Raw genomic sequence first — 21,782 nt, forward strand, 5'->3', positions numbered from 1 at the left:
TTCCAAAAGTTACAGAACACCTTCGAGGACTTCACTTTGATAGTGATGAACAGTGTAAGTAGCGGTAAGGTTGTTGTGGCTCCGCCAACAAAGTGAAATATTCTACAGTTACAGTATCAACGAACATGACTCTCGTTGGCAGAAATTGTGTTCATCGCCGTGGCGACTACGTTGAGAAATAAATTTGTAGATGTGAAGAATAAGAACGCAGAATGTTAATGACGTTTGTTTTATTCAAAAATTCTCTACGAGTTTTCACATAAAAAATTCGGAGGTATTACTTTTCCGTACGCCTTCGTACAAATGAACTCTATCGCGGTTTGTCTTTCTCCGGCATAAATCACATGCTGTGTTCCTTCTCCACGTTTCCTTCAGCCCGCCGGATACTTTAGATGAGATATTATATCCAGAATGGAGGTGAGTTTTCTCTGAGTTACAGCGGACAGTGTGGCTAATTTTCTTTCATGTACATGTAATTTTTGACGTTTATACTTGCCGAATTATGACAACGACATTTTTCAATTTTGACTAAATACTTTTTATGTGGTATTTGGTTAAAGCCTTCGTGGTACAATATGTGTGGTACTTGATCAAATAGCAGCAAAATGGCAGCATCAAAAATCACCGTCCCGCCGCCAGGAGACACACTACAAGCGTTAGCCCTACTGTGCGGAACGAAACCAACCATTTATTTCAGGTATAATTCGTGTATTTATCGGTATGTCAGTCATATCAAATGCTTAAAATATTGACGTAGACCGCTGATACAGGCTATAAAGTAATTACGGATAGACAATATTGTGTGCTGAATTTAATCTGGATTTATCGCAGCACATACCTATGTCATAAGTAATTTCATGTCTTCTAGAGTCATCATTGTTTCCTTGAAAACCTCTCGTTCTAATTTTTCCCACGGATAAATTCCAGAAGTGTTAAGTATGGTGAGCGTGCAGGCTATTTTGTGTTTTCTCAACGACCGAACCAACGACCTACGAATGCTCTTTTAAGAGCGGGAAAACCATAATGTTTGTACCACATGATTTGTCGGGATGTCTTCCAATAACTGCGGCAGCATACCTATTAGGAACTAGATCATTGTGGCTATTTAGAGTCACATCACTAAAACAAAGACTAACGATGCATTCTTGAAAAGTCCGCACCACGCGTTGATACATCAAGGTCGTCATTTTTCCTCTTCTCACAGTGAACGTGGCTTTTCAACTGATCAGTAGTGCAAATTGTAAAGATTGATTTTCCCATTTTCCCCATTGTTTGTTAAAGATGTTTCATTCGCAAATAAAATACTGCATTTAAACGGCACATCACTTAGGGTTTTACGGAGGCACTATTCAGAGAACTGCGATCTATTTTGAAAGGCATTGGCAGTTTTCGGAAAACACCCCTGTGTCGCACATTCAGATTGCCTTCTAATGACATTTGGATTGTGTATTACCGCTGTTAAAATGTTAATCGCATTTCCCTCACAGTTTTTGTTCTCTTCCGTTGGTGTATTTAATTTTCCACACTAACAGAGTCTGGAATATTTTTTACGATGTGTGCAAAGACAGATTTTCTTTGTTCAAAAAAATGTTCAAATGTGTGTGAAATCTTATGGGACTTAACTGCTAAGATCATCAGTCCCTAAGCTTACACACTGTTTAACCTAAATTATCCTAAGGACGAACACACACACCCATGCCCGAGGGAGGACTCGAACCTCCGCCGGTACCAGCCGCATGATTTTCTTTGTACTTGACGCAATGAGGATACCTTCCAGCATGTAACTGCTCTAACAGTTTAAAGGCATTCCGTATAAAAGAAAACCATATCCAATTTTTCGATTGTCATATACTTTGTAAAGTCAAATCAGCTACAGGAGCAAGTTTCCGATCGCCGAAACGGCAGTGCACAGACTGATGAGCTTTAAGCACGCAGGTGAACACCCGACCCCTGCCTAAGTTACTTGTTTGCTTGCGCTTATTTACAGTAGAAAGACGTCTGTGGGACTTCTTCTCCTGGCGGTCGGCCAGTGGTTTGCGCCTTGTTGTGTTGTTACCTTTTAACTATTTGATAAAGTTCCACACATAGCGTAGGTGGGGGTAAAAGTATACATTTTTCGTTTTAAATTTTTTTAAAACTTGTCACAATATTATATCAATGACGCATGCAACACCTAGTTTGACATCTCGGTAACATTGTGTAAGAAGTTCGTTATCATCCAATCATTATTGTAAGGATAATATAAGTTTTATTAAAAAATAGTTTAGCGTACTCTTACCTCATACTGTGGGGCAAGAGTATGCAGGCCTGGGGAAGAGTACGCTGTGAGTACCTTTACCCCCAAATGAAGAAGATAAAAAGGATTACAAACACATATGGTGTATGGAAAAACAGAAGAGGAACTCTTTATTTTTCCATGAATTCAACAATTAACGTCTTAATGATCCGACAGTAAACCGAAAAAACGTATTTAGCGGGAAAGGCAGTACTACACTATTGCATGTTTTTCGTCAAATGAAATAAAAAATTTTGTGAATCGGCCAGGTGCTCACTACTTCTGCCGGTTTTAAGACATTTTTTAAAACAACCTCTTTAAACTCGGTAGGTTGGGATGCTTGTCGTATTGAGCTCCCGTTTTCATAAAGGCTAAAAGCTTGATTATAGAGTGGCTCTGTAAGTGGCTGTCGAGTTGATGTTCTAAAACTGTTTCTGGAAAAAGGAGATGACACTATGGAGGACGTGATTATATCCTAAGTGTGTTTGAGAGACAGGTATGTTTGAAAAAAAGAAAAACACTATCTAAAGGTCCCACAAACGTCTTCCTACTGTAAATAAAAACTACAGAAAAGAAACGTTAAGTTCTGTAACGTGAATAATGAATCATGATAGGTAAATACACACAAGAAAAAATGCTTCAATACGCTAGCAGGAACTACATACGTCAAAGTATAGGTCATGGGGTAAATATTCGCAGATCGTTTCTTGATGGGGTAAAAATAAGCACTGCGAATTTCTATCCCTTTAGATCTGCGTACTATTACCCCAGTCCGCTAATTTCTTTTTCGGCAATCTACAGGTAAGACACACAATTAAAGTCGTGGAGATCAAGGAGAATATTGGAAGCTTATAGCCACCATTTCCGGTACCAAGTTTCCCTAATTTTTAAATAGATTTAGGTTCAAGTAACAGGCAATCACAACTATACAAAATTTAAATTGAAAACGTACAAAAGTGACTTACCGCATTTTCTCCAGCCGTAAGCGTCCAGCTGCAACGAGGTTCCAGAATACAAGTGAGAAGATGATGACGTCTGCGCTGCCTGATGGGAGAATGTTGAACTTCTGCTTTAGGGACGTCAAAACTTGAAGCATAGTCTTGCCCCACGCGTATTTTTATCCACCCACCTACCCCATTCTGTCACCGAAATCCTCCGCGAAGGGTTTTTCCACTGCCACAGAAATAGGTAAATAGTACCACTAAAAAACATGAGTGTCATAAGCCGTCAACCACAGACGTTAAATTTCGGCTGACAACGTTTCAGCCATTCTCAGGGTGAGTCGCTTGCAAAATTTCTAACGCACTTTACACAGCGGAGTAAGCGCGCATGCGTCAGAGATAATACTGTTGGTAATAAGAGCGTCAGTCATAGATAAACTTTTCACCTCTAAGAGTAAAACAAAGCAATCGCAGAATCAGTGAATCCACAGTGCTTACGAAGTATTTGGGTGATTGTTATTGATGGCATATCTTGTGATGCTAAGGAGTGAAGACCTAGAACAATATTTCCTTTAAGAGCGCAGTCGTGAAGTGAGGGGTTTCCATGAATTGTCGAACTGAAAAACCCTCGTCTCGGTTGAGCAGGTTGTCTGCTCGTTGTATTTCCACAGCTTTAACGCATGTGCATTTACTCCACAGTGCAAAGTGCATTAAGAATATTACAAACATGACTGCAGACACACTGCCACTGTATAGATCACATATTTAAGTTATTAACATTGCAAGCAAACATTGCATACAAACGCGTATGCATCGTGTTGCCCAGGTGACGGATGTCAGATTGTGGGATGGAGTTCCGTGCCAGATTAAAACTGTGTGCTGGACCGAGACTCGAACTCGGGACCTTTGCCTTTCGTGGGCAAGTGTTCTACCAACTGAGCTACCCAAGCACGACTCACGCCCCGTCCTCACAGCTTTACTTCTGCCAGTATCTCGTCTCCTACCTTCCACACTCCGCTGCAGAGTGAAAATCTCATTCTGGAAACAGTTAATGTTGTTTGTTGATGACACTGGAGTTGTCGTCCGATGATGTCCCATATGTCCTCGATTAGAGACTGATGTGGTAATAGAGGAGGACAAGGCAACATATCGACACACTGTAGAGCATGTTGGATGACAACAGCGGTATGTAAGCGAGCGTTATCCTGTTGGAAAACGGTCCCTGGAATGCCGTCCATGAATGGAAGCACAACAGGTCGAATCACCAGACTGACGTTCAGATTTGCAGTCAGGGCGCATGGGATAACAACAGGAATGATCCTGCTGTAATACGAAATAGCAACGCAAACCATAACACCAGGTGTGTGTCCGGTGTGTCTAGCATGCAGATAGGTTAGTTGCAGGCCCTCAACTCGCCTCCTTCTAACTAACACACGGCCTTTACTGGCATCGAGGCGGAAACAGCTTTGTTCAGAAAACACAACAGACGTCCACCCTGGCCTCCAATGAGCTCTCGCTTGACACCACTGAAGTCCCAAATGGCGGTGGTTCGGGGTCAGTGGAACGTACTCTACAGGGCGTCTGGATGGAAGTTGCCTTTGAAGTAACCGAATCGTAACAGTTCGTTGTGTCACTGTGGTGGTAACTGCTGCTCGAACTGCTGCTGCAGGTGCAGTACGATGCGCCAGAGCCATACGACGAACATGATGGTCTTCTGTATCGGTAGTGACACATGGCCGTCCAGAGCCGGATCTTTTTGCGATCGTACATTCTCGTGACTATCGCTGCCAGCAATCATGTACAGTGGCCACATTCTTGCGAAGTCGTTTTGCAATATCGCAGAAGGAACATGCAGCTTCTGATAGCCGTATCACACGACACTGTTAAAACTCAGCGAGGTGTTGATAATGGCGTCTTTGTCGCCGTAAAGATATTCTTGAGTAACATCAACTCACCACGTCCACTCTCAAAGGTAACTAACGCTCACGACCGTTACAGCTTGTATTTAGAGCAAATGTGATTTGCATCCTCATAGCGGCATTACTAGAGCTGGTCTTTGCGACTGGCGCGAAATTTGAACAGACATTATCTTTCAGATGTAGAAACTGCCTACCAACTTTTTCGTTTATGCTACACAACTCCTTCATGGTGTTGCAAATGTTTCTTTTCTTTTGCCGTCAGTGTATTTAAAAATTTTGAAGCCATCATATCAAATCCTGAGACACCTTTTGTTCCTAATTATTGTCTTTTTTTATGGATTCAGTACATCTACATCTACATCTACATTTATACTCCGCAAGTCACCCAACGGTGTGTGGCAGAGGGTACTTTACGTGCCACTGCCTCCACTTTACCTCCCTTTCCTGTTCCAGTCGCGTATGGTTCGCTGGAAGAACAACTGCCGGAAAGCCTCCGTGCGCGCTCGAATCTCTCTAATTTTACATTCGTGGTCTCCCCGGGAGGTATAAGTAGGGGAAAGCAATATATTCGATACCTCATCCAGAAACGCACACCTCCGTAACGTTATCACGGTTACCCAATAACCCTGTGACGAAACGCGCCGCTCTTCTTTGGATCTTCTCTATCTCCTGTGTCAACCCGACCTGGTACGGATCCCACACTGATAAGCAATACTCAAGTATAGGTCGAACGAGTGTTTTGTAAGCCACCTCCTTTGTTGTTGGACTACATTTTCCAAGAACTCTCCCAATAAATCTCAACCTGGCACCCGCCTTACCAACAATTAATTTTATATGATCATTCCACTTCGAATCGTTCCGCACGCATAAAATGGTTCAAATGGCTCTGAGCACTATGGTACTTAACTGCTGAGGTCATCAGTCCCCTAGAACTTAGAACTACTTAAACCTAACTAACCTAAGGACATCACACACATCCATGCCCGAGGCAGGATTCGAACCTGCGACCGCAACGGTCGCACGGTTCCAGACTGTAGCGCCTAGAACCGCTCGGCCACCCCGGCCGGCTCCGCACGCATACTCCCAGATATTTTACAGAAGTAACTGCTGCCAGTGTTTTTTCCGCTATCATATAATCATACAATAAAGCATCCTTCTTTCTATGTATTCGCAATACATTACATTTGTCTATGTTACGGGTCAGTTGCCACTCCCTGCATCAAGTGCCTATCTGCTGCAGATCTTCCTGCATTTCGCTGCAATTTTTTAATGCTGCAACTTCTCAGTATACTACAGCATCATCCGCGAAAAGCCACATGGAACTTGCCCAGTCAAAATCCACATTCCCTACATTCGGTTCAATATAAGCTTTTCATTCTATTTTGATAAGTAGCTGTTACAGTGGTTATCCAAAAGTACGATACTAATTCAGTTACAGAGCGCCACATATGCGCAAATATTTCATTTCTGTGCCGTGTGACGCCCAATGGCTGTTGACTGTTTGGATGAATCTCAAACCTTACACCCTGAAGTGATCTCCTCGTAAACCTTCCTTCTTAAGGGATTCATCTCATCCACTATGAGTCGCGCGAACCTCTGCGAAAGAGTCAGTTCCGTTCGAGAAAAGATGGAATGTGGAGACAAAATTGCTGGGGTCCTTCTGCTAAATGATCCACGCACTGACGTAAAGCACAATATCGAGGGGAACAACTTTTTGTCACTGAATTACCACTGTTCAGTGCCCACCACACTTCTAGCTTTTCTATGAGAAATTAAAAGCTGTTTTTTTAGTGATCTGATTGACTGTGTAACTGATATTTATCTGCAGGTATTTTACAGGTCTCCAATGGGTTAATGTGGGTATTAATCTCCTAACTGAAGCACCTACGCCACAGAACCTTAATCATTCTAAAACTATGCGGAAGAAAACTGAATCGTCTTTCGTTTCGGCATTCTTTAGTTGCTTCAGAATTCATGGAGATACGTTCCGCCCTTGCGACTAAATGAAAGACAGTTTGTTTTTTGCCATACGCGTTTCGCTTCTTTTCACTTATGAAACTTCTTTAGCGACCTGTAATACATGTTTGTTTTATGTGTGTAACAAATGCATTATGAAGTAGTTACAAATTATGTTACTATGTTACGTGTTTTCATGGTATTCTCTTTTTTTCATGTTAGAACAATTTTTGCTGTACAAGTTTCGTGAGGTAAAATTAAAATTTGATTTTAATTACGATTTCCGATATTGTAAATCCATGTGTGTCATCCCGGAGATGTATTTACTCGGTCTTCATACACCAGATGGCCGATATTCGGCGTTTTTCCGACCACATTTATTTCAACACATCGCTGGCACTCTTCACTGTGTATTGGATGTGTGTGTGTGTGTGTGTGTGTGTGTGTTCACAGTGTGTTGTGCTGCCAACTGTCACTGTATGTTTATTTTTCGTCTTTGTCTCATACAAAGAATAACACACACACACACACACACACACACACACACACATGAACAAATATCAAACCACACTTACCCAATACAAACAAACGACGAAGGGTAAACAGACAGCGATAGTTAGTAACACTGCACATTACAAATACATACACATTCAATACACATTGAAAAGTGCAAGTGAAGTGTTGAAATAAATGTGGTCGAAAAAACGCCAAAAATCGGCCATCTGGGGTATGGAGAACGAGTAAATACATCTCCATGACTATACACATGGATCAACAACATTGAAAATAGCAAATAACATACTTGTTATGCAGAAGTTGTTTCTAATCTGAAAAACAAGAGAATAACGCGAGGAAACGTAACATTTCAACGTACTTGTAACTACTACATAATGCATTTCTCTCTCTCTTTCTCTCTCTCTCTCTCTCTCTCCGCCCGAAAAGCCTCGGAAGGCCTTACGGTACCGACCGACGACCGTGTCGTCCTCAGACGATAGGCGTCGCTGGAGGGGGATATGGAGGGACATGTGGTCACCACACCGCTCTCCCGACCATTATCAGGTTACTTCTCAGTCAAGTAGCTCCTCAGTTGGTCTCAGAAGGGCTGAGTGCATCCCACTAGCAAACAGCGCTCGGCAGACCCAGCCAAGTGCACTTAACCTCGGTGATCCGATGGGAACCAGTGCTACCACTCCGGCGAGGCCGTTGGCACATAATGCATTATCAAGCCACTGAAGATGCTTCATAAATAAAACAAGCGAAAGGCGTATGGCAAAAAACAAACTGTCTTTCATTTAGTCGCAAAGACGGAACATACCTCCATGAAAACTGAATCCTTCTCACATGTGCTTTGTAACTTTCGTTTCGTAGTATAATACCAGATTCGTTCTCATAATACATGTGTAACGTGTGTGCCTGACACAAATTCATTAGTGGCGGTTTATGTATTCGGGACCTTACATTATGATGAAGGATCGGCTAGAATAACGGAGTGCGTTGCATCGCCGCTTCCGGATTTCGGCGAGGCGAGTCTGCCACGGATCGGATTAAAAGGACGGGGTCTTGTGAGCCGGTCAGTCCGGATATGGTTTTTAGGCTGTTTCCCATATCCAGCTAGGTAAATACCGGGCTGGTACCCCCGTCCCGCCTCAGATCCACTCTATGCAAACAATGAGAGAACTTTTGAACACTTAAACGTGAGACTTATTCTAGACTCAGACAGATAAGGAACGCAGAGTCTGTCCTGGTGGAGCCGGCCGGGGTGGCCGAGCGGTTCTAGGCGCTACAGTCTGGAACCGCGCGACCGCTACGTTCGCAGGTTCGAATCCTGTCTCGGGAATGGGTGTGTGTGATGTCCTTAAGTTAGTTAGGTTTAAGTAGTTCTAAGTTCTAGGGGACTGATGACCTCAGAAGTTAAGTCCCATAGTGCTCAGAGCCATTTGAACCATTTTTTTTTTTTTTTCATGGTAGAAGTGGTGTCGTTAAGTTAGGAATCCAGCCACCCATTGTCAGTAACATTTCCACACCCTGTATGAAAATGCCTATACGGGAAAAAGCGAGGAAGAAGAAGGGACATAATGTTAAGTGCTTCTCTACAGGTAGCCAGTTACTGTCATGGTGCAAATTTTGGACCGGTGGACTTTTGGAGACTGGATTAACTGTACATAAATATTATGCTTGGGATGTAAGAGTAACTAACTCTCTATTTAAGAGAGCTGGTACATTTAGTAGAATACAGAGTAATATTTAGTGCTATTAATGTGCTTATGGAACCTCTAGGCCTGAAAGAACTGCAGAATGTCTTAATTCCAAGTTCTGACAACCGACGAAGATAAGAAAGTGCAGGTGTCTCCATTTTGTGTGGACAATAATAGCAACACATCTAGCGCGATTCATTTAGATATTCCAGATTTAGCACCAGTTGTTGACAATGAGATAAAAAACAACAGGTCCACAACAATACCACTTTCCGTGTAAACTTTCAAGCGATATCGCAAACGAGGAATTGATCTTCGCGGAGTACTGACCGGTAATACCTGTTTCAGAGCTTTCCTTCACAGTGTTTTTGATGGTCACAATTTATTATTAAAGATTGATAATGGAACTGCATAATTGAAATCAGACGCAAATTCTCAAATAGACGAGAAACTAAATTGTGCACTTCTTCCAGACGCTGTTACCCTTGTATTTCAGAAGGAGTGAGAGGACTTAACTGGCAGTACAAAAAATCAAGGCTCGATTTCCCGGCTCGTCAGATTTTCTGCGGTGTCCCTGAACGTTTAAAGACGAACGACTAGGTCTATAATTACGTTGTGGACGTATACTGCCGTATCCTTGTGAAGACAAGCTCCATCTCTAATAACATCAGTGTCGAAAGAACATTAAACACAGTTATTTCGTTTCTTACATTTAAGTTTCCTACGCTTCTTGACGATGAGATGGTTACGTTTTTAGACCCGAAATGCAGGCTGAAAATTTGCTTCCATTCTCAAATTCTAATACGTGCTGGCTACAGAGCTTATGTCGATATCGACTGTTTGTGCCTTAACGTCATACGTTTCGTTCGTCGAGTAGCCTTGTCGTGGAAGAAGCCCGATGATAGTTTTACGCTCATTAGATGACGAAACAATAGCACGAAGACTGTTGACAATTATTGTGGCGTCAGCACTTCTGCCCAATTTAACTGAATGGAGATTTTAATATGTCTTTTAGCGGCTGGCTCACTCTTTTCGTTCCGCTATCAGCCAAACTTTTTTCCACTGTTTTACTAATTCTTTTAACATGTGACAAAGGTATTACTAGATCTACTGAAAATTTCATGTGATATTTGTAATGCTGTAGTTATCGTTATGTGGTCGTTGCTTTTAGTGCTACTCATTCACGATTACAACGATCCCGTAAAAGGGCGCTGACGACTACGCTGTGTAGTGCCCAATAATTTTAAATCCATAATGTTCCGCGTATTAGGCGAGCACAAAGTTGGAGAACGCAGTTGCCGTACTGCGACTCAGTGTCACGAGCCAACGCAAACACTTGCCAGTTCACACAGACCATACACCAATAAGCAATAGTAGTCGCATAGAGGAGATATTTGCATGCAATATATTGCAGCTCGGCGAATCATGCTAGAAAACACTTTATGAGCTTACGATGCAACAGTCAGCTATGCTCATTTATGTAGTGCAGGCAATCAATTGAGTAGATTCGTAGCACCTTTAAATTGTTGCCAATAAAACACAGTCTTTGGACCGCCTTCCCCAAAACATTTTCTGTGTAATGCTTCCAATGTAGGTTGTTCGAAATTGCAATCCCTAGCTATTTAGTAGACTCGACGACTTTTAAATATCTATGATTTATCGCGTAGCCAAAATTAATCGATATTTGTCGATATTTGTAAGTACTCGTGTGGAGGACTTCACAATTTTTATTGTTGACGGTGAACCTCCACTTTTGGAACCGTACAGATGTCTTCTGTAAAACATTTTCTAATTTATTTTGAGCTTCTGACGACTTAGCTAGACGGTAAGTGACTGCATTATCTGCAAACAATCTGAGAGGCCTGTAACACCGAAAATTCAGGATGCATGGCACCTGCTACCGATATATAATTTTTTTTAATTGTATGTAAATATTTGTAATTTAAATGCTTTCTTTTAATAAGTAAGGGAATTGCTTCACTGTACGTGTACATTTAGATAGAAGTCTGTTGACGTTTCATTGTATTTATCTGTGTTTTACTGTCAAACTTATAAGCTCTGGGAAAAAGCCAAAGGAATTGTTATTTTCGTCGACTAGAAACGATAATAGCAGTGCTTGTGCGTTGTAAAATCTTTGGGTAGTGGGTTGTTGCACAGAGGGGGCGGAGAGAGCGAGAGACGGGTTCCATCGCTTATAGTGTGCGAAGTGTGGTGTTAACGCTCTCGCAGTAGAGAGTACCATTTCGGCGGCATCATGTACGCGCGCCGGCCAGGTGACTAGTAGCAGGAGGAAGGACAGTGCACGGGCGGAAGAGGCTGTATTAATTACAATTGCCAGTTGCTGTAACTAGCCGTGGCCCCACAAGATGCTACCGTCTTCAACAACAGCAGCAGTTCCAGCAACACAGATTCGTCGTCGGCTCCGAGTTTCGTCGCACGCACCGCACTGAAGTAAGACTGTGCATTGGTAAAAAGTATTAACGGCTAACCCAGCAGCACAACTGAATGTGATTTGATTAATGAACTTTATTTAAATAATAATCAGTTAAATTCAGGGCGATTCTGTCCTCATTGCCCCCAGACATTGTTACCAAGCAGGGTCCTTGTTCCCTTTTTTCCTTATATAGTTTGGGAATCTATCACTGGAAAAAATCCAAATCTAAAGAAAATGCACAAATTAAGAGTGCGGAAGTTTTATTTATTTTACATGTAGTTTGGAGCACATGGCTGTTGGGTTTGGTACGTGTTCTAGTATTTAATTCTGTTCAAGTCAGTAAAAAAGGCTCAGTTGTTCAGACAATAATATGAAATCCAATTTGAAAATTAAGTAACTGCGAAGTAGAAAGTGTTTGCCTTTCTCTAAATTTCTTTGATGACGTTATGTTGAGGTCTCTGAAGTTCAGTACTAACATACAGTTTAAGTGGATATTTTCAAATCATTACTCGATTGCCTTTTTCCAACTTTAATGACAAACTTAACGTAAAAGTAACTTCTCAGTTTTCTTTATAATTACATACTCACTTAAAATTAGTGTCAAAAAACGTGACAACCTTCAGTTGCCACGTCAGTGTTTAATAATAAATGTTTTTCTTTCTCATCATCTTGTACAGGATTTTGGATGTAAATCGCCATAGTGGGCGACGATCGTAATTATTTAATTTTCGTTTATTAGTGTAACTTTTGGATTCATGATCAGTGGTACCCCTTTTCTGTCCAATGTTGTTCGTGAGTAAATGCACAAAATAACTTTCATTTTTCCAAATTGTAGCCCTTTTCGGTTTAATTACTTTTTTATTTTTAGTAGACTTTTCTATCAGAGAAATCGGTTGTACACTTTCCCCATACTTATCGGTATTACTTCTTTGGGAAAGATATCCTTATCCAGTTATAAAAATTCCATTAGGTATATACGCGATCCACGGTCATATTTTATATCGCAAGCAGGTTAGGTTGATTAGTAAGGGGGAGGTTACAGGCCCACTCATTGTCTGCTAAATCCTTTATATAGTTTACGAACAGCCTGTAACGCATCCTTGTGGAATTCCAGGCAACGAATTCTGTTTCACTAGATAGCTTGCCATCAATTACTACGAGCCGAGACAGGAAATCACGAATTCATTCTCACAGCTGATAAAAACTCCATGGGCACGCAGTTTGACTAGAAGCTGCATGTGACGAACTACGCTAAAAACGTTTCCGAAATGTGGTAATATGGAATCTACCTGAGATGCTCTGTTCAATAGCACTCCGCACCAGTTGTGTTCCACAGCCGGCCGCTGTGACCGAGCGGTTCTAGGCGCCTCAGTCCGGAACCGCGCTGCTACTACGGTCCCAGGTTGAAATCCTGCCTCGTACATGGATGTGTGTGATGTCTGTAGGTTAGTTAAGTTTAAGTAGTTCTAAGTCTAAGGGACTGATGACCTCAGATGTTAAGTCCCATAGTGCTTAGAGCTATTTGAACCATTTTTGTGTTCCACACGAACGATTTTTCTGAACCTGTGCTAGTTATATATCAAAAGATCGTTTTCTTCGAGATTTATATAATATCTGAAAAAGTATACGTTTGTGAACGAAAACATTACGACCAATACATTACAGCGTATAGGTGCACCTTTGGAACGCAGTAAAGTAGTTAGTTCGACAAGTTTGTAACAGGTTTCCAGAGTTATTTTACACCAGATGTCTACTCTCAGGCCGGGTTCTCATCAGGCGAATTCGGTGGCCAAGACATCAATATCATTTCACTACGATACTCCTCAAACCAGTGTAGCACGATTCTGGCCCTCTGCCACGAACAATTATCCTGCTGGAAGATGTCATGGCCATTTGGGACGACATAAAGCATGAAGGGATGCAGGTGGTCGGATGTCCCCCATAGCACAGTAATACCTCCAAAGGCCTGCGTCCGTGGCACGGCGCATCTTTTAAGCAGCCATTCACATACACTCCTGGAAATTGAAATAAGAACACCGTGAATTCATTGTCCCAGGAAGGGGAAACTTTATTGACACATTCCTGGGATCAGATACATCACATGATCACACTGACAGAACCACAGGCACATAGACACAGGCAACAGAGCATGCACAATGTCGGCACTAGTACAGTGTATATCCACCTTTCGCAGCAATGCAGGCTGCTATTCTCCCATGGAGACGATCGTAGAGATGCTGGATGTAGTCCTGTGGAACGGCTTGCCATGCCATTTCCACCTGGCGCCTCAGTTGCACCAGCGTTCGTGCTGGACGTGCAGACCGCGTGAGACGACGCTTCATCCAGTCCCAAACATGCTCAATGGGGGACAGATCCGGAGATCTTGCTGGCCAGGGTAGTTGACTTACACCTTCTAGAGCACGTTGAGTGGCACGGGATACATGCGGACGTGCATTGTCCTGTTGGAACAGCAAGTTCCCTTGCCGGTCTAGGAATGGTAGAACGATGGGTTCGATGACGGTTTGGATGTACCGTGCACTATTCAGTGTCCCCTCGACGATCACCAGTGGTGTACGGCCAGTGTAGGAGATCGCTCCCCACACCATGATGCCGGGTGTTGGCCCTGTGTGCCTCGGTCGTATGCAGTCCTGATTGTGGCGCTCATCTGCACGGCGCCAAACACGCATACGACCATCTTTGGCACCAAGGCAGAAGCGACTCTCATCGCTGAAGACGACACGTCTCCATTCGTCCCTCCATTCACGCCTGTCGCGACACCACTGGAGGCGGGCTGCACGATGTTGGGGCGTGAGCGGAAGACGGCCTAACGGTGTGCGGGACCGTAGCCCAGCTTCATGGAGACGGTTGCGAATGGTCCTCGCCGATACCCCAGGAGCAACAGTGTCCCTAATTTGCTGGGAAGTGGCGGTGCGGTCCCCTACGGCACTGCGTAGGATCCTACGGTCTTGGCGTGCATCCGTGCGTCGCTGCGGTCCGGTCCCAGGTCGACGGGCACGTGCACCTTCCGCCGACCACTGGCGACAACATCGATGTACTGTGGAGATCTCACGCCCCACGTGTTGAGCAATTCGGCGGTACGTCCACCCGGCCTCCCGCATGCCCACTATACGCCGTCGCTCAAAGTCCGTCAACTGCACATACGGTTCACGTCCACGCTGTCGCGGCATGCTACCAGTGTTAAAGACTGCGATGGAGCTCCGTATGCCACGGCAAACTGGCTGACACTGACGGCGGCGGTGCACAAATGCTGCGCAGCTAGCGCCATTCGACGGCCAACACCGCGGTTCCTGGTGTGTCCGCTGTGCCGTGCGTGTGATCATTGCTTGTACAGCCCTCTCGCAGTGTCCGGAGCAAGTATGGTGGGTCTGACACACCGGTGTCAATGTGTTCTTTTTTCCATTTCCAGGAGTGTAGATGACGACGTATCCGGACACGAACATCGACCTGGTGTAACAAGACACGCGCGTACTTCAAAGTCGCCTATGTCAGTGGATCTCCCCATCTGAAGCTCGTATCGTCGCTGGAATGTTTCCTCACTTATCTTTCGTCCGGCTATATACAGGGTGTTTCAAAAATGACCGGTATATTTGAAACGGCAATAAAAACTAAACGGGCAGCGATAGAAATACACCGTTTGTTGCAATATGCTTGGGACAACAGTACATTTTCAGGCGGACAAACTTTCGAAATTACAGTAGTTACAATTTTCAACAACAGTTGGCGCTGCAAGTGATGTGAACGATATAGCAGACAACGCAGTTTGTGGGTGCGCCATTCTGTACGTCGTCTTTCTGCTGTAAGCGTGTGCTGTTCACCACGTGCAAGTGTGCTGTAGACAACATGGTTTATTCCTTAGAACAGAGGATTTTTCTGGTGTTGGAATTCCACCGCCTAGAACACAGTGTTGTTGCAACAAGACGAAGTTTTCAACGGAGGTTTAATGTAACCAAAGGACCGAAAAGCGATACAATAAAGGATCTGTTTGAAAAATTTCAACGGACTGGGAACCAGGGCCGGCCTTAGCCATCCAGGTGCCCCGGGCGAGTCGTCCAGTTGGCGCCCTTTATTGTATAAATAGCGAACCTGGCAGTGCTTTGCAACACGGTATTTGACTGTTTTCTAGAAATCGTCTTAAGTGGTTAATGGCGTCATCTTATGATCATAACATGGTTTTTTCCATCGTAAATTTGAGTATTTTATTTTTTAAATGGAAATGAAATCCAAATAATCTGAAAGCCCGCTAAGACGCTCCATGTGAGTCTTGTGTAGCCTGTGACGTCAGTCCAGCATGCTGCTGTCGCTGCCGTAACAGTCAGTATAGCAGTGATATATTGTTTGGGAATTCACGTTTTGGGAAATTGTCTAAAAATATTGCGTAGTACTGCACTGTACATCTACAAAAACTCCAGAAAATTGTTTTTGCGTGTTCCAAACAAAGAAAAGATGCGTAAAATGTGGTTGAAACAGGCTCGTATATCCCAAATATTTCTTTTCTTTTCTGAAGCACCCCTGTACTAAAGCGAACAAAACAAAACAAAAATTATTCAAATTGGTCAAGCCATTTCTTTGTTTTGGTGAGACTAACATACAACAATTGATTTTTATATATAGGAGGTAATATGTATAACGACAAAACACTAATTTTGAATTGGGTACCATATTTTTATTGAATTTAATATAACTGTAGGCCATAAACCTATATTTTCTGTCAGTCATCTGAACACAAAACATATTACGCCTAATGAAAAACAATTATAAACAACTAAAATTTTACTTTTCTCGCTTTTCTGTCGGCAAAGTCTCTGATCAGATTAGCAAAGTCCAGGTTTTCTGCAACTTCATTTTCAATGGACAGTGAGGCCAAACTGGTTAGTCTTGTTTGAGACATTGTAGACCGCAAGCACGTTTTTATCAACTTCAGTTTGGAAAAACTGCGTTCGCCGCTTGCGACAGTCACTGGTATTGTTAGCAAAATACGTAACGTTATCCAGATGTTGGGATATAACTCTTGAAGATTATGCTTTTTTATGAAGTTTAAGGCTTCAATAGGCGTTGCCTGGCTGTATTCGAGATAGTGTTGCAGGCCTAAAATTTCGTCGCACAGCAAATTTCCATCAATATCTGACTTCATGTTGACAGTTAACTTTTCTTGTAATTTAGAACAGCATTGTATTAGTTCTTCTTTATTTTGATTTTTTTTTTAATGTCAAACAAGAAACTCCACGTCGCAGAAAATTCTTGCATCTGTTCAAATCTTTCTTTCATGGATATGTGCACGGTGTCCAACAGTGCATTGAAAAACTCTGCTTTAAACCTCTTTTTTGGGTCAGTTATTTGATCATCAACAGCCTCTTCACCCGGCCTGCGTTTAATACGTCTTAATCGCATTTGTGGTTTAAATGATGGCTGCGTATCAAGATCCGAAGCCAGTTCAGTTGCTGTTACAATAGCTTGTTCGAAACCTGTTTGTCTATATGTTTCCAAATAAGAGCAACATTTGTCAAGGATTCCCATAAACTCGACAAAGTTGATTGTGGGTGACTGACTTGCTTTACTCACAACGTTAATTTGAAACAGAACATCATACCATGTCACGAGAGAAACAATGAAGCTGAAGTCTTTTAATTGTCCTCCTAGTGTTGTCGCTTCGTGTGACACCGCAGCATCTCTTTGTTCAGTAGCATCGGCCAAGGAAACCAAAGCGTCATGCATTTCGCATAATTGATAACGGACCGCTTTGACGCTATCAATTCGAGCTTCCCAGCGTGTGTCACTTACATTTTTCAGGGTGTATATCTTCAAATGGTCGGTCAAAATTTTCCATCTATTTACCGATCCAGCAAATAGATTAAACATTTTCTGTAACATTCCGAACAGTGTCACGGATTTAACTGATGATTTTGCCGCACCACACTACCAAATTATAACTATGGCATCCACATGGCACAAAAAAAGCTAGTGGATTTAACTTCTTAATTCTGTTCTGGACGCCTTTATTTTTCCCCTTCGTGTTCGCGCCGTTATCGTAGCCCTGTCCTCTGCAGTCATTAATGTTAAAGTCAAGATCACTCAATGTTTTTAAAATGCTTTATGTGAGACCTTCACCGGTTGTATCATCTATTTGCAGAAATGAGATGAAATGTTCTTTTACACTTGCGCCATCCTCTGTTATGTCGGCGCATCTTAAAGTTATCGAAAGTTGTTCTTTGTGGCTTATATCTGGAGTACAGTCAACTATGATTGCATAATACTTTGAACCCTTTATGCGGGATACGATTGTAGACATAACGTGTGATGCCATGAGTTCTATTAATTCATTTTGTATATTTTTGCCGCAATTATGGTCAGCCAAATCACCACTCAATGCCAGTCTGACGTGCTCTTCCATGATTGGATCAAACTTTGCCAATAACTGTACAAGACCTAAGAATTTTCCATTATTTGGGGTAAATAATTTATCTGATAACCCCCTGAATGCCGTGTTATTTTCAGCCAAATACAAAGTAATGTGGTTCAAATGGCTCTGAGCACTATGGGACTCAACATCTTAGGTCATAAGTCCCCTAGAACTTAGAACTACTTAAACCTAACTAACCTAAGGACATCACACACACCCATGCCCGAGGCAGGATTGGAACCTGCGACCGTAGCAGTCCCGCGGTTCCGGACTGCAGCGCCAGAACCGCACGGCCACCGCGGCCGGCCAAAGTAATGTGCATCAATCTTTGAAGCACATTGCTCCATCGTAAACTTTCTTTAGAAATTAGTTTTTGTTCTTCCTTGTCAATAGTTAATCCAGCTTTAAACCTGATTTCAGCTTCAGTCCATTGAGTAAATGCTTTTTTGTGGTTAGGACTATTTTCATGCAGTTTCAGAGCTTCACTTAAATGTTTCCAATTTCTGAAACCCACAGTGGTAGTCAAATTAGTAGTTGATTTTAAATCAAACAGTCGACAACAAAAGCAAAAGACACTGTCGTTTGATACAGAATAAACTAGCCACCGTCGTCTGATAGTTTCTTCGTTTGATAGTTTTATTGTGTAATGAGTTGAAGAGAAATGACGCCCATTTTCATCTTTTGAAAAGTTATTTAGACATACTTGTGAGGGTCCACATATTATAATGCGATCTATATCTCTAGCATTAAGTACTTTTGGCCACGTACCTACATCAGAAACATTGTATTCTTTTATTGCAAGAACGTTGATACTTTCATCGACCACAGATGTCATGTGTTGATTTTGACTTGGAGAAATATCAGAGGATTCATGCAAAGATGTACTGCGCTGGTCAATTTGATCACCTTCAATAGGTGATTGTATATTTTTTGTGTATAATTGTTCACAGTCTGAAGAAATATTTGCTGATACATGGACTTTTGATTCAATATCTGAAGTATTTGCCTTAGAATTTCCTTTAAGGTACTTATAAATATTCATGTGCTTTTTAGTTTCTTCAAGAACTTTTTCTTTTTCAGCTTTTCTTTTCCGATTTTCTGAACCAGAAAGCTTTTTTTTAATCATTTCCTTCTCTTCTGGCATGATTTAATAATTTGACAAATTATTGCTTGGACACTGCTCTATTTCGCGACCACAATATTCGATCTATAACAAATAAAGAAATTCACATATCAGTAGACGTAACTAGAAAAAAACCTGAACTGAAAGATAAAAATGTTTTTCGCACTTACCAGAAAATTAAAATGTTGACACAGTCACGACACTCGTTTCACTCACAATTATTCAGCCACGAAAACATGACCGCTGCCTCCGACTCTTACTGACAATTACTGACATGCGGGTGCAAATCGTAGCGCTGTCAACATATGCAGTCTGACAAACATTGTGTGGCGCTGTATTATTTCAGTACGTTAGGGGAGAATTCTCTATGAATGAAGTGCACGCATTGCATGATCTATTAATTAATGTACATGAGTCATTAAGTCACAAATATTCGATATAAATACATTCGTATTAATTAAATCATAATGTAATGTATATTTCACAGTCTGTATTTTCTTTTATTTGGAGCGACCGGTAGTTTCTGTTGTGAACGAGAGATGGTGCGGCTGCATGGGCTCTTCCTTGTTGCAGTTCTTGAAACAAATAAGAGAGGCGCTTTGGTAGAGCCCGTGCTAGCCCGCGTCAAACATGGATGGTTGCAGACAATGCGAAGATTGCATTCAGCATGATTTCTCTTCTGCTACCCCGAATTCATCGCGCATTCGTGAGATTAGTGACGTATGTTGAATGAGACTGAATAATATTTTAGTTTCGCGAAATGGGTGATTGTAAATTGTATTTTTTTTTTTACGTGCGTTTAGTACGTGGCGCCCCTTGGGCCCCGGCGCCCCGGGCGACCGCCCGGGTCGCCCCACCCTAAAGCCGGCGCTGCTGGGAACGTGACGGATGAACGTGCTGGAAAGGTAGGGCGACCGCGTACGGCAACCACAGAGGGCAACGCGCAAGTAGTGCAGCAGGTGATCCAACTGCGGCCTCGGGTTTCCGTTCGTCGTGTTGCAGCTGCGGTCCAAATGACGCCAACGTCCACGTATCGTCTCATGCGCCAGAGTTTACACCTCTATCCATACAAAATTCAAACGCGGCAACCCCTCAGCGCCGCTACCATTGCTGCACGAGAGACATTCGCTAACGATATAGTGCACAGGATTGATGACGGCGATATGCATGTGGGCAGCATTTGGTTTACTGACGAAGCTTATTTTTACCTGGGCGGCTTCGTCAATAAACAGAACTGGCGCATATGGGGAACCGAAAAGCCCCATGTTGCAGTCCCATCGTCCCTGCATCCTCAAAAAGTACTGGTCTGGGCCGCCATTTCTTCCAAAGGAATCATTGGCCCATTTTTCAGATCCGAAACGATTACTGCATCACGCTATCTGGACATTTTTCGTGAATTTGTGGCGGTACAAACTGCCTTAGACGACACTGCGAACACTTCGTGGTTTATGCAAGATGGTGCCCGGCCACATCGCACGGCCGACGTCTTTAATTTCCTGAATGAATATTTCGATGATCGTGTGATTGCTTTGGGCTATCCGAAACATACAGGAGGCGGCGTGGATTGGCCTCCCTATTCGCCAGACATGAACCCCTGTGACTTCTTTCTGTGGGGACACTTGAAAGACCAGGTGTACCGCCAGAATCCAGAAACAATTGAGCAGCTGAAGCTGTACATCTCATCTGCATGTGAAGCCATTCCGCCAGACACGTTGTCAAAGGTTTCGGGTAATTTCATTCAGAGACTACGCGATATTATTGCTACGCATGGTGGATATGTGGAAAATATCGTACTATAGAGTTTCCCAGACCGCAGCGCCATCTGTTGTTGAAAATTGTAACTACTGTAATTTCGAAAGTTTGTCTGCCTGAAAATGTACTGTTGTCCCAAGCATATTGCAACTAACGGTGTATTTCTATCGCTGCTCGTTTAGTTTTTATTGCCGTTTCAAATATACCGGTCATTTTTGAAACACCCTGTAGCTTCCGTAGTGCGTCACGTGCTACAGCGCCATCAGACGGCACTCTGTCTTGTTGTGGACAGTGGTCGTAGCGTTTTGATTCATCAGTGAATGTTTCAGTAGACTGTATTTCCTGTTTAGTCTTACAGGTTTGCGCCTTATTACTGTGCTCGACATTTTTCTGCAGATTGTACCGGTACATCTACAGCACCATTTGTCCTATTGTAACTCTGGTATATTAATGAGGTATAACCGATAGTTCTAGCAGGTGGTTACAGTTAAAGTGTAGTTACTGACAGACGTCCAGTGTTGCCTGAAATGATCGTATGGCAGCGAAACTTGGTAGATATTCTAATACATTAATGCGGAACCAATTGACGATGGAAAAAATTAGTTCCAATTTTGGCCACCAGTTGCAGACCTGGCACTGTGAATGCAAGAAAGACGTATAGAAATGTTTTTATATGTAATAGATTAGGAACAGGAAGTGGACAGAAAACTCAAACAAGTGAGGAGGGCATAATGCTGAGTTCATTATTAGCTGCCACGGACACAATTTC

The 21,782-nt window shown here is 42.6% G+C and overlaps 1 protein-coding gene across 1 annotated transcript in view; it reads left to right on the plus strand.

The window, feature by feature from the left end:
- The first annotated feature begins 411 nt into the window (after window positions 1–411).
- Window positions 412–21,782, plus strand: part of LOC126184094 (beta-galactosidase-like) — a 236,137-nt gene continuing 214,766 nt past the window's right edge. The window contains 1 exon segment of the mRNA XM_049926455.1: window positions 412–417. Coding sequence (XP_049782412.1) covers window positions 412–417 — 6 coding nt within the window.

The sequence above is a fragment of the Schistocerca cancellata genome, chromosome 4 (genome assembly GCF_023864275.1).
Source record: "Schistocerca cancellata isolate TAMUIC-IGC-003103 chromosome 4, iqSchCanc2.1, whole genome shotgun sequence".
Classification (NCBI taxonomy): domain Eukaryota; kingdom Metazoa; phylum Arthropoda; class Insecta; order Orthoptera; family Acrididae; genus Schistocerca; species Schistocerca cancellata.